The following is a 13461-nucleotide window of genomic DNA, read 5'->3' as shown; positions in this document are numbered from 1 at the left end:
GAATGTATGACAGCGCCTCATGGCATGTGAGCATGGAAAGATAGAAGACTACCCGTGTGAAGCAGAAAGGCCAGAGTGGAAAACAGCCTGTTTCACTTACAGTATAGCCTGTCAGCCCTGTGCTGCTATCACCACTGCCATGTTGTTTCAGCTTATTTGGAAATATTAAGAAAACAGCCCCGTGACACTAGCTACATCATTTTGTATGCATACGTTGAGTTATACTGTAGAGGTCAGCTTCAGGTCAGAGGAATTCCCTCTCTCTGGTACCATCATTTGCTTACTTTTCTTTCCACAACTCTTTGCCAAAGCACATCTTTCTTTCCACTCAGGGGCCGAGAAAACATTTACCCACATGCTCGAGTGTTTAAGGTGAGAGAGTTGGGAGAAAAAAGAAAAAACTAGCAGTGGTTACAGCAGAGAGAGAAAGCTCGCCAAATGTTTCGATGATGCCACTGGGAGCCTTTATAATGCTCGGCATTGTTTCTCTGACCATTTCTGTGGCAACCTTTCAAACAAACTTTAACTCATACAAGGACAGACAGGCTTTCATAGCATTATAAGCTAGTTGACTCTGCAAGATTGGCACTTAGAGAAAATATTCCCACATGCTCTGCGGCAATATTTGGAACGCCGTTATGTCATCGACAGGAAAAAACCTCACGAAGCTTCAACAAATTCCCTCTTTTAGGCTGTAGGAGCAAAAACATGACCACAGTAAACATACTGTCCACCATGAATGGTGCAGTCAGTGTTTCAGAAATGTGATTCACCTAACAGCACGGAATCCTCCCCCCAAGCTTTCACTCAAAGATATTATTTATATAATCCAGGATTTACAGACAGGCACACAAACATAGGCCTTTCACATCACAGGAGCAAAGATGAGCAAAACACTATTTGTTATGATGGTAGGCCGTGGGCTACTTAAGAGTCAGTCATAAAGTTAACACCTCATTCCGACAGCACCGTCCATGTCATAATAGTTGAAACAACAAAGCCAACAACAAACCATGGTACAGTCACTATCAACAAAACTGCAGTCAAAGAACAAGGGTGCTACTTCTGGAAGCTTTCTGATTTCAGTCTGTAGCCCTCCAACAGTGTGACTACCATTGAAGACTGAATACTATGGTCCTGAGGTTTCAAAATGAGGAGGTCGTAAGCTAACATCACGTTTCTCCCCGACTGCCTAAAATGCACCCATGAAAGTTTGGATGCAACATTGCACCTCAAATGCAGTCTTCAGACCCAGCTCATGCTGAATCAGTCTGAGCTGTGCACTGTCAGATCGACCGACGCTGACATTACTTACATGTGTGGTGAGACCTCGTAGAAGTTGACCCCACGGTATCGCTCCATGTGGTTCTTGGTATAGATCTCCAGGTCTTTGTAGGGGTTAACCGACACCAGCACTGAACCAATGTATGTCTAAGGAAAAGGAAACGTGAGGTCACATTACATGAAAATGATGGACTTTTACTACTACCACTTTGTTAGTAGGATCCTGAGTGTGTATTGTGTGATGAGAATCACACCATAGCTTTATCAGGGACACATGGACATCTTAACTGCATGTCTTACCCTGGGCAAGCATGCTGTGAGCTTTTAATTCAGAACTCAATGCCCAACATTATTTTTCCTTTGCCGGCTTGTGGACAGAGGTAAAAATAAATAATCTAAATAATCTCTGCATCATTCAGAGGTCTGTCCTCTTCCAAGTGCAACATAATACTGCTTTAAAAAAAAAAAAGAAAAACGAAAAAGAAAAACAAACAAACCTCAGAGGTCCACACAAAAGAGAAACAAGGCTCATGGCTCACTGCTCTGTTTGACAGCAGTGAGGTCATTTTCACACAGTTACATCAGGCTTAGAATAAATATTTAAATAAGTAATATATTACAGGAACTCATAATTTAAAATGTAAAATAAATCCTTATGAAGAGTGCTGGGACACAGGTCACTATCTTTATGATAGCAGTACACATGTCCATGTCCCCACGCCCACTCACATAGATAAGGTTCTCTTTGAAGCGTTTGCGTAGGTTCTCTATGAAGGCTGCCTCACTGGTGTAGTTCTCCAGCAGGACAAAGTCCTGCACGCCCACCCGGTCTCTGGCTGTCAGGGCCGACTCCATCATAGCCCGCACCCCGTCACTAGCCACCACCTACAGGAGCAGAGAAAAAGGGAGGAGGTGTGGTTAGTGAATGAACATACCGAAACAGAGTAACACTTTATAAACCACAATCTGCCAGTCCCACGCAAGGAGAAACAGAAACTCTACAGCACGCAAGCATGATCCATCTTCATTAGGGGAGGACTGAGAGGACTGAAGGGAAGCAGCAACCAAAAACACGAGGTAGAGCAGCACCAAGACACAATGACATTCCTCCTGAAACTCAAACGTGTTGCATCCAAAAGATTGTGTTTGTTTTATGGAAGTGCCGAATACTGCAGCATGCTGGCTGGCCTTGAAGCCACTCATTGTGGCTCCATTTACTGAAGCAAATAAAACTCTTCATTCAGTAGTCTTTGATGTTTTCCTTGTACAACGGGGCTTGGCCTTCTGTGGTGTGCTGGCTAATCTTACTCACATTCAACAGATATTTATAGCTCACTGCTTATTATTAGAGATCCACTAACAATTTGTCATATTTCTAAAAGGTCTGATTTGCTGGTATGAATTTTGTTCAAATTCAGTTTTATGACACATTTTAAATAGTTATTAACTTCCACATTTTCTCTATATTGACAGCAGATTACAAGTCCTGCTAACACTCCCACTTGAATCTCAAAATGAGATGTTCCAGGTTACTGTGCAGATCTAAAAAAATAAAACAAAACAAGAAGCACTGGGAGAGCGCACACCTTCACCGAGCCAGCTCACTCTCTGGGCAACGATTTACTTTGAAGCGGAGAGTATCGCATTTTCTATATATTGACTTTTGTACTTTTTAAAAGGTACTTTAAGAAATCTGCAGTGCAGTAAAAACAAGTGTGGGCTTTCATTATTTGCCCATTTTAATATACCCGACATCATTCTGAGTATGGCTATACCACATGTGTAACAATCAGGTCAGCGTTTATCACATTAGTTTCAATGTTTAGTAATGAATATCAAGTAAGATGTTTTTAAACACAAGTTAATCCTGTTATCCAAATAATAAGTATCTCTATATAGCATTACTGTCACGTAGACCTTAATCTATTGGTCTTGCAGGAGAATATAACAAGACATTTTAAATCTTTATACAGTACCTTCTATACCTTACACAGCACAGTTGTAAGAATCAGTTTCTAAGTTATAAGGCCTTTTGTTATTAGGTTGACCTAGTGGATGCAAGTTGGTGGATGCAAGCTAAATTTTAATGGATTGTTAACACGACCCAACTCTCCACCCATAAAAAGTTTGATTCACAACTTTTCAAGCTATGGTGTTTACAGACAAAATGACACTCAAGCAAACACAAACAAAAAAAAAGGACCTCCATGGCAGAGGTAATAAAAAAAAAAAAAAGATTGCAGTACTGCAGTCTCTGACATTTCTGGTCTCTGATTAGCTCTCCAAAACAAACGAAGGAGTTATTATGTCAATTAATCCTTAATCTAACAGCTATTTTATGATTGATTTATTGTTTATTCCACAAAAAGTAAAATCAAAATCAAGTGAATCAGTTTTTAAGTGTGACGTCTAAATATACGGGTTTTTTTTGTGAAACAGTCAAAAATTATGTTTAAAAACATAATAATAATAATAATAATAATAATAATACAACATAAAGAGCAGCAAACATGTGGAAACAGGTGCAGAATTCTAACCATTACAACCTCTAGGAGAAAATCCCAAGCCCCCCTCACAGCTTGAAGCCTACAGCAGAAAACATTCAGGCCGATGCTGAGAAACACTGTTTGAAGTTTACAAGCCACTCACAGACCTCCAATTTATTCCAACACATGCTGCAAAACACAACCAAGTGTCTGCTTGTACATCATCCAGAACTTCCTGTAGAAAAGCTTCAAAGAGCTTCAACTACCCCTAAAGAATTAGAGAGAACGCCAGGAGCAGGGCTGTACAAAGTTATCACTCTAACCAAAGTGGGCAAAGTCACACCCAGGTTTCACATATTCAAAAACACGGAGGCTAACTTAAGAGTCAGACCTGAATTTAAATTGAACACTTACATGTTTAAGTTCATCAACGCCTTTGACCAGGAAGCCATTTTCTAAAATAGATGTTTGAGTTTTGCGCATAAGATTGCGAAAGTTACTGAGATCCATGTTTACGGAGTCGGACTGAAGCAAACTCTGAATAACTTCTTTCTTAGGGCAGAGGCAAAGGTGGCCAGTGCAAACGCAATGAGAGAACACACACACACACACACACACACACACACACACAGTACAGCAGGTGTTGTTGTTGTGTTATGTAGCACAGCAGTCTTCAGCCCCCAGGAGATCACAAAGAAGAACTGGAGACAGATAGGGAAGCTGAGGGTGGAGGGAGGAGAGGATATATTAATTAGTGCTAGGTGAGACCAGAGGGAAAAACACAGAGGAGAGAAACAAAACAAGGAGAGAGGAGATGAGAAATGCGAGGTTATGACTCCAGTCCTTCTCCATCACTCCATTTAAACTGTGAGGGAAAGTTAGCAATCCTCCCTGAAATTCCACACATTTCAACAACCCATTAAATCACTGCAGCACACACGCACACAGAGTTTGAATTTCACACAAGTATGCATTAATATGTTTGAGCCCTGCTTTCAAAGCAGAGTGGTAATGTCCCAGGAGCTTCAGTCATGGGATGCTGGTGTGGACCTTGTTCCAAGTCTGTAAACACAAAAGTAGCACCACGCAGGTTTCTATAAATTAATAACATTAGCGAGCATTGCCCGTTATGTGTATGCTCTTTAACTTGAAACCTGTTGGTTGGGGTGGGATTTGACTCTGCCCCTTAAGTTGAGAATAAACTTAGGACTGGTTGGTCTTGATTTGGGATTTTAATGTTTGTTATGATCTAAGATGTCTTGCTGTTAGACTAACTGGTCTTCATTTTGAAGTCTAATTTTGAGTCAAAACTTGAGAGGTGAAACTTGACGCTTATGGAAAAGCAATGTAGTACACGTAATCTAATCATGTTATACATGGCAGTTAACAAATATCTCTAAATTGGATATGTATCTCTTTTCCTTCCCTTCCTACATGCTTAAACACATCCATTTTCATTTGAATATTTCCCTCACTGTTGTTGTTCTGTCAGCATCTTTTCTCCACTCTTGAGGTTTGATTTGCCTTAAAGCTGCATTTACTATAGTGAGACACAAAGACACAAACGCTAAAGTGAACGTGATGCTTTTATTAATTTGATAGTGGGAGTTACTTGCCCTAAAATGTCCACGGGGATTTAACAAAATAGTTTTTCTTAATAATTATTAAACTAAAGGAGACGGGCAAGCTTCTATCAACTTTGAAAGAAAAGAAACACAAAAAAGGTGATCATCAAACAAAAGTGAAAGTTAAAGGCCAAATCGCCAAAAATATCCTCGTCTCCACAAAGCAGGAGTGTACACACACACACACACACACACACACACACACACACACACACACACACACAAGCTGCAAACCAAAAAGGCTATATGGCCCTGGAGCTCCCCTCTCCGGCCTAATTGTTGAGTAGAAACATCTGTACAGAAGAGCAGGACCTTAGATATTAGGACACACCCATACAGGCAAACATCAGAGCAGGTCTGGCTATATTATCCAATAGTAATGGTACACTCAGGATTTGTGGAAGTGAATCGGCTATAACGGCCTGCCTCGTAGACTTTGTGAAAGGCTGTGAGGATAAAGTGCAGTGGTGCTTCACTTAATTAAGGATATTAAAAAGGAACAAGTTAAATATAGTGGATCGTCTAAACTGAGCAAAGTTAAACCTTACGCACTTTTCTCATGTCTGAATGTGATGGTGTCCTGCGACTTTACTTGTGCTTGCCAATATGACAAAGTGCATCCATTTGATCTGATTTACACAACACTTTAATTTTCTTTGCAGAAGGTAAAGTCCATTAATGGATCAAGAATTCATGATTCCAGGACAGGTCATGTGACTCCGGCCTACACCTCTGGGTATCATTGTGATTTATTGACACAACCATGTGTACATATGTGACCTTGTGAGTGTGGTAACTGGAACCTATACATCCCTGAGCTCTGGTGACCTATTGTTTGACACATGTGTTCAAAAAACAAAGAAACTGCAGCTGGGAGTGTGTGAGTGTGCATATATACTGTGGCATTCTCTGTTGTCAGTCATTGCTGAGTTGTTTTATGCTGCACTTCCCACCTGTAACGTCAAATAAGCGTGGTACTTTGAGTTCTCAGTTTGGGTTTTCTGGTAAAAAATAAAACTGTCTGATTGCTGTTATGATGAACAATTAACTTCTTAGTTTTCTTCATCCAAACACACTGCTGTTACTACAGCTGGAGACAAACTTCCTGCTTGGAGGATTTTTCCTGGGAAAGACTCAGCAGGCAGCGGGTGTTCAGACCAAACACAGGGGAATATTCCATGTGGGAATGGCTTAAATCACTGTTAAGAGCAGCAGTACTGACATTCATTTACATTAAAGGAGCCATGTTTCATTACAACAGCGTCCAATAATTGTGATGCCTGGGACAGAAACCAGAGCCTTATTTCCTCACCTCTCCCCTCCTCTTCCTCCTCTATACATTGTCACCTCTCATTCACTTTCTGTCCTTGTTTTGGTCTCCCGTCCTCTCTCTCCATTACTTCATTGTTTCGCAACGCTTCATTCACTGTTTGGCTTTCCTGCTGCCGGGTAATGCTCCACACCGGACCTCCACCCGGTCTCAGGAACACACCAACTACGTGCCAACCCAGTTCCTACATGTCGTCATGTTTTCCAGAGCCTTTGCTGCAAAACAAGGTAGCCTGGAGCCAGGTTAGCAGGAGGGAACCTGGAGAGGTGCACCACTCTGCCAAGATGGTGCACCTCTGGTTGTTTGGCACTGCTGGTTGGCTGGTCCACTGCTTCGGTGCAGACTTCATTATCTGAATATCTATTGGACGTTTGGTATAGACACTTAATACTTTCTGATGATATATTTTCCTTTTGTGATCCTGTTACTCTTACTCCAGCACCACCCCACAATGACACTGACATTTCAAGTATTCACCTGTTAGTGAGTTTCCATAAACAGACTGACATTAATGCTATCTATTAATATATTTCTTGAACTATTAAACTTTTGCTATTATTACTACACATAGCATGTGCACCACTTACTTGATTTAAGGTAATCTACCTACAAGTATATTTTTAAAGCCATCCATATTGATACAGGTACAGTTTAATGTTCCGGGCCATAGCTGCTTGGACCTCTTAATTTGAATCCCAGTTCACCTACCAGTTTATGCTCTACTTTTCTAGTTTCTAGGTCACTTGGCACAAATTGGTATATCTGAGGGTTGTGGCAGGAAAGTCATCTGTTGTAAAAACAATCTGTGCCAAACTCAATATGCAGGTATATCCACAGTGGCAACACCTTCCAAATAAGCGAGTGGTGTAAAGACGTGTTTGTGTCTTTGCATTGAATGGATGCACCTTTCTAACCAAGCTTGCTGGTATTATCTGACAGGACAAAGCTCCACCCTGTTGTCCCAATATGGTCACTTCAGGCTTAAATACAAACCAATAAGCTAATGTAGCTGCAAAAGGCATGATAAGGAAACAAATGGGTAAAACCATATTGGCTACACCCATCTTTTATATACAGTCTATGATGTGTGTGGACTGTCATAAACAAAACAAACAAAAAAAATTCTGGATGACTCAATTAAAAGGAACCTTCCACTGTTTGAGTAACGCAGGTGTCGAACAGAATGGCCAAATCCAAGCAGCAGAGGCCCAGATCCACACTTCTTTGGTAACAATTCAGGGTCAAATTCATAAGCCTACATTCCCATAATGCACTCAAATGGCCTCTTTCATTCAAAATTAATACTTTAATACATTTGGAAACAGTGTTTTGTCAAGCTGAGATGAGTAAACTGGACTACTTGAGTAGGTTTCAGTGGAGCAACCCCTTAAAGATTTGAATTAAGACAAAATGTAAAGTTTTCATTTTGCAAGAACATGCCTTATTTCTTATATTAGATGACATCACTTACATGCAAAAATAGCTTTTACATGTAAAACAGAATAACTACACCATTCCTCACCGACACGTGTTAAAGGTATGCGTGTGATGTCTTTCTAATGTTTTTCATTCACAGAGCTACTAAACAAATCAGGATCAAAACACTTAAGCCAAATGGAGTCGAATATTTTCATATGCAAAAGATTCAGGTTAAATATGCAAAAAGAAGAAAGGGATAATAGAGGAGTGTAGCCATCACTTCTGTTAGAGTAAAAAAACATCCGACTTGTGTTTTACATGATTTGTCGAAAGTTCTACAATGACAACCAAATGAGTGAGGCTCGGTGTGGTTCTGATGGAGTTTGCTACACACAGTTTATTTTGCCCTTTCCTACATTTTTACAGTATGAATCAGCTTTCTGGCACACATAGCCCATCTGTCCTTATCTGCTCTGCACTTGCTGCTGGAAACACGAGGGGCATGAAGTGAAGAAGTACTCATTCACCTTTGTGTCAAAGGTGGTCGTGGATGTTGCTCTTGTTAAATCCTAGCAAGCCGTAATGATGCCATATACAACATCAGTGGCCAGGCAAGTTTTTTGGGATAACTGGCAGAGTACCGTCACAGTATCAACCAGACCAATGAGCCAGCTTGTAGGTAAAATAAGAGACGGAAAGGGATGGGACTAACTGAACTTTCAAAATAAGAGCGAGAGGACTTTCCACTGCACTAGTAAGAATGAAATTAAAACACAGGTACATTTTTCAGGCTTATTCTTTCACTGTAATTTGAAGATGTGGATATAAACCAAGGGGAGGTGAGGTAGACCCTGTGTCAACACAAGCCTGTGCAGGTAAAACTCAAAACAACATTTCCCCACTGCTCACCTGTAAAGGCTCCAAGCTTATTAAAGTTTTGATTGCTATCACCATGGTGACGCCTGCAGGCTTGTCAGGGCTCTTTTTTAAATTTCCATTTAAGAGACAGTGAGTGAGATCAGAGAGCAGTCAGACAGGTGTAGCAGGCTAGTGACAGTCTACTGCAGGTTGCTAAAATGAAGCTACCCACCTGATGATATGTGGGCCAAAGCACAAGGCCAGAGCATTTTTTTCTTTGCTACTCTGCATAACACTTTCTGTCATACTCATGTCACATCTTCCAAACCCATTACTATTAGCTCCAGTTATGGCTTTCCACAGCTCTCCATGACCTTTGATCTTTCCGGAGCAGGCAGAGACCCAGTGTAAGGACAACATTTTCCACTTAATTCTCTATTTTCTACCATCTTGTGACCAAGTTACAAACTTATTCCTGTGTAGGCTGCAGTACTGCTGTGCAGCACTGCTAAAAAATTAAAGTTGAAGTTTGTGTTTCATGTAGAGTTAAAGAAAGCATATGTTCTCATGTCATATCCAAAGAAGAAACTCAAATACCCAAAACTAATTACACAAGACCTCTCACATGAATTCATTTGGGTTCCTGATTCTTCCTCTGTAAATTAAACTAGGCACATACGGTCCTCTCCTGCTTGGAGGTTAACCCTGAAACTCTGCATATCAACTTTAACCTCCTAAGACCCGAACTCTTCCATGGCATGCATTTTTAATTTATCTTTGATATTTGGGCTGATTGGGACCTAATGAATGTAAAAATAAAGAATTACCAGATTTTTTTTTTTTTTACCTAATTTTTGTTTCTAAGAAAAATGAGAGCCACATATGAGCATATTTGTTTAAAATTTCGATAGAACAGTAGCAGTATAATGTCCTCGTAAGTGGATATCAGGCCCTTGTAGAGCAAAATTGAGTATTTTGGTCTAAATAACCCAAAATGTCCACATATGTGGACGCCAGGTCCTAGGAGGTTAAAGTTCCTTTTGTCATGATTTACAACCCATCGGTCAGTCAGTGTATGACAATGAGGTAATTCTAACTTACTATATTACAGCGATCCTCCATTGAGAAACAGCTCAGGTTTTAAGCCATTAGATTTGCAATTCAGAATCTTTCTGAAGCAAGTGAGACCAGTCCTACATAAACCATTTCTTGAACTAAGATCAGATGCACTGCAGGCAACAATGATTGTGTCAGGAATCTCTGAGTGCATTGCACTATCCTGACATCTAATTGTACACACGGTGCTATAACAGAGAAGGCTGGAGAAATGCACAAATCTTTATAGAGGTATATGCCTAAATACAGCAGTTCCCTTAAAAACTTAGTGTCAGCTCATTCTATAACTCAGAGAAGATCCACCACATTGTACAGACAAGGTACTTCAGCGTCATTCATTAACATGTTACCTCATAGTTTCAATGAAGCAAAAGAATGCCACCCGGCCACACAACACCACCATGCGAGAGCCTCGCCCTGGGGCAGTGCAAACACACAAACAATGCTAAGGACACACCTTTACCGATATCAAATAGACCTGACGTGGATATGACAAATACAGAGTTGAGATGTGAGAGGATGCAGATCAACGAGGAGAAACAGAGAGAGCATGAAGTCTGCAAAAGAACTGTCCTACCTCATTGCTGAGGGATTTCGCTCTCACCTGTGTCCTTCAAGTTCACACTAGGGCTGCCACGATTTGTCGACTAGTCACGATTACGTCGATTATCAAAATCGTCGACGACTGATTTAATAGTCGACGCGTCGTTTGAAGCTTTGTAAGATCACAAAAGACGCAGGAATAAGTGGCAGGATTTAAGAGTGTAATAACGGACTGAAACAGAAGATGGCAGCATTGCATGTACAAGGATGTCAGCTACCGTTAAACCCCGAAGAAGAAGAAGAAGAAGCAGCTGTGTCCCAGAATTCATAGCGCGGCCCAGCGCAGTTTCCAACAATGGCGGCAGCTAGTTAGTTTTAATGTTACTCTTATTATTCTTTCTGGGTCACAAAATAAACGTTTAACATATTTTCAGGCGAGAATGTAGCTGTGTAAACCTCAAATATCTGCTCAGTTTATCAGGACACCACATATTTTCAAAAGCGCTCCGACGTTTTCGGAGACATCTGTTACCCACTAGCTCGTTAGCGAGCCGGGGGCTAGGCTCACTAGCGCCGTGAGAACACCGGACTCCCCGCAAATCGTTTTCAAACCCACCACCGTCTTTCGCTACTCAGGTTAAATATATATGAGTCACTTAGATAACTTAAAATGTTATTGTTTGGCTTTTTTTTTAGTATTTTATTTGTTCCTGAGTAAATCAGTTTGTCTGAGATTAAAGTTAATAGTTTTTACACAGCTGAATAAACGTCAAGCAGACAACTGATTATCAGAAGTGTGAGATGCTCCAGAATATACTCCAGTGTCCTGTTATATTTTAGATAGCAAGGAGTTTATTAAACTTCACCGAAACAATCTGCAAATTTCATTAAAATTTAATAAACTATCATCTTGTCTTTATTTTTAGTTAGCACAGACCTTAAACACTTAAAGCTGTAAGCTAATGATAGTTATATAAGAGCAGATGCTGCTGGTGCAATAAGCTGTAGTTTTACGTCCAATGGATGATGATCTGATTAGTCGACTAATCGCAAAAATAATCGGTGACTAGTCGACTATCAAAATAATCGTTTGTGGCAGCCCTAGTTCACACTATTACCCAAGCCAAAGCTAGTCCCCAAAAACTTCCACACTAACTTCATCTGACCACAATGAAATCTAACAGCCTTTAATGCAGATCTACATGTCAAAACATCGCCACTTCTCAGGCAAGAAAAAACAAAACAAAACATTTTCAGAGAACTTTTTTCAGGATGAAGGATGTGTCCCTTACCAGAGGTCTGTACTTCATTGCTCCTGCACTGCTCTCGACTGGTTGTGGACAGGGTGTCCCCCCCCTCCGCAATCCTTTTTCTCACCACTCCAATACGAATGTGGGCTCCAGCGCCGCGTCACAACCACTATTTAGCTGAGAGTTTGTTTTTAGAAGCTCTCCCCTCCATTCTGAGAGCCAGCTGCCATAGCTTCTCCTCTTACTGCTGCTCGCACACGCTTGACGCACACCTCATTCTGTCCTCTCTCACTCGCCACTCATTTGTACACTTTTCTTCTCCCCCCTCCCCTTCAGAAGAAACAGTCTCTGTGCTGGGTGACACACAACACCCCACATTTGCTCCCTCTCTATGTACTTTTTTGTCCCGGTCACTTTCTCTGTAATCCACTACATACTATTACTTGTTTGGTCTTTCTCCATTAAAAACAAGAGAGCACACACACACACACACACACACACACACACACACACACACACACACACACACACACACACACACACACACACACACACACCTGGCCCGAACCACCCCTGGAGAGAAAAAAGGATCCGAAAGGAAAAATGTGTCCTGCTGCCAAATGGGTAAGAAGTGTTTGTGTGCATCAGAGCAAAATACTGTAAACTCTTTAGTAGTAACTGCCCATAAATAATTATCTAGTTGAGCTTCCTATTCCTTCCCCCTCCTCCCGTCTTTTCTCATCCTTCACTTCCTGCTGTCCTCCACTCTCAGATTTACAGGCCGGAATGGAAACCAGACAGACTGCCAGAAATATGGCTCCTGACCCCCACTGCATCAAGCTGACACACACACACACACACACACACACACACACACACACACACACACACACCATCATTAGCCCAATGTCATTATAGGCTGGGTGATTACTTCAGACCAGAGCTGTGTGTTTGTGTAGGTGTGTGTAGGTGTGTGTGTGTATACACACCTACACACACCTACAGATCAAAGGCCTCAGCAGTTTAATGCATCTGCTTGTTAACACTAACAACAACTGTCACGTTACAAGCAGCAGGCGTGTGTTGCTGAGAACAAGTTTCCACTGCACTCACTGGACTCAGAAACGAATACTGGACAGTTTGAAGGTCAAAAAAGATGTGAGTTTTCAATTACAGCCTAACAGATACAGAATTTTTGAGGCCGATACTGATTTTCCCAAAGTAAAAAAATCCCTGTTTGTATATACATTTATGTCCCCACAGTATGTTAGAGTTATAACGTAAAGAAAAAAAATGATGGCGGTCCTAATGACTCTCCAACACAGTCGGCTCAGCTGTATGCTCCTCTGCTGCACACAGTGCTGAAGAACCGAGGTCTGCAATCTGTTATTTAAAAAAAAACAATTACATGTTTGCAGAACAAATCCCTTGACACATTATATTTTATATATATATATATATATATATATATATATATATATATATATATATATATATATTAGGGGTGCAACGATATTCGTATCGATATTGAACCGTTCGATACAGTGCTT

At 40.9% G+C, this 13461-nt stretch overlaps 1 protein-coding gene across 3 annotated transcripts in view; it reads right to left on the bottom strand.

The window, feature by feature from the left end:
• LOC146618292 (unconventional myosin-Ic-like) overlaps window positions 1–13461 on the bottom strand; it is a 61078-nt gene that overhangs the window by 18798 nt on the left and 28819 nt on the right. For 2 of the 3 annotated variants that reach the window (XM_085371541.1, XM_085371543.1), the window contains 2 exons: window positions 2014–2169; window positions 1316–1431 (listed from right to left, as the gene is read on the bottom strand). In XM_085371541.1, the coding sequence (XP_085227667.1) occupies window positions 1316–1431; window positions 2014–2169 (272 nt within the window). Of the gene's footprint in view, window positions 1–1315; window positions 1432–2013; window positions 2170–11953; window positions 12064–13461 lie in introns of those variants that run through there. The other variant, XM_085371542.1, reaches the window with a different exon arrangement.

Source organism: Diplotaxodon limnothrissa, linkage group LG14 (genome assembly GCF_057381915.1).
Source record: "Diplotaxodon limnothrissa isolate DT_005_m linkage group LG14, D_limnothrissa_male_GT1.1, whole genome shotgun sequence".
NCBI classification, from domain to species: Eukaryota; Metazoa; Chordata; class Actinopteri; order Cichliformes; family Cichlidae; genus Diplotaxodon; species Diplotaxodon limnothrissa.
This window is presented reverse-complemented; position numbering and strand designations above follow the sequence as displayed.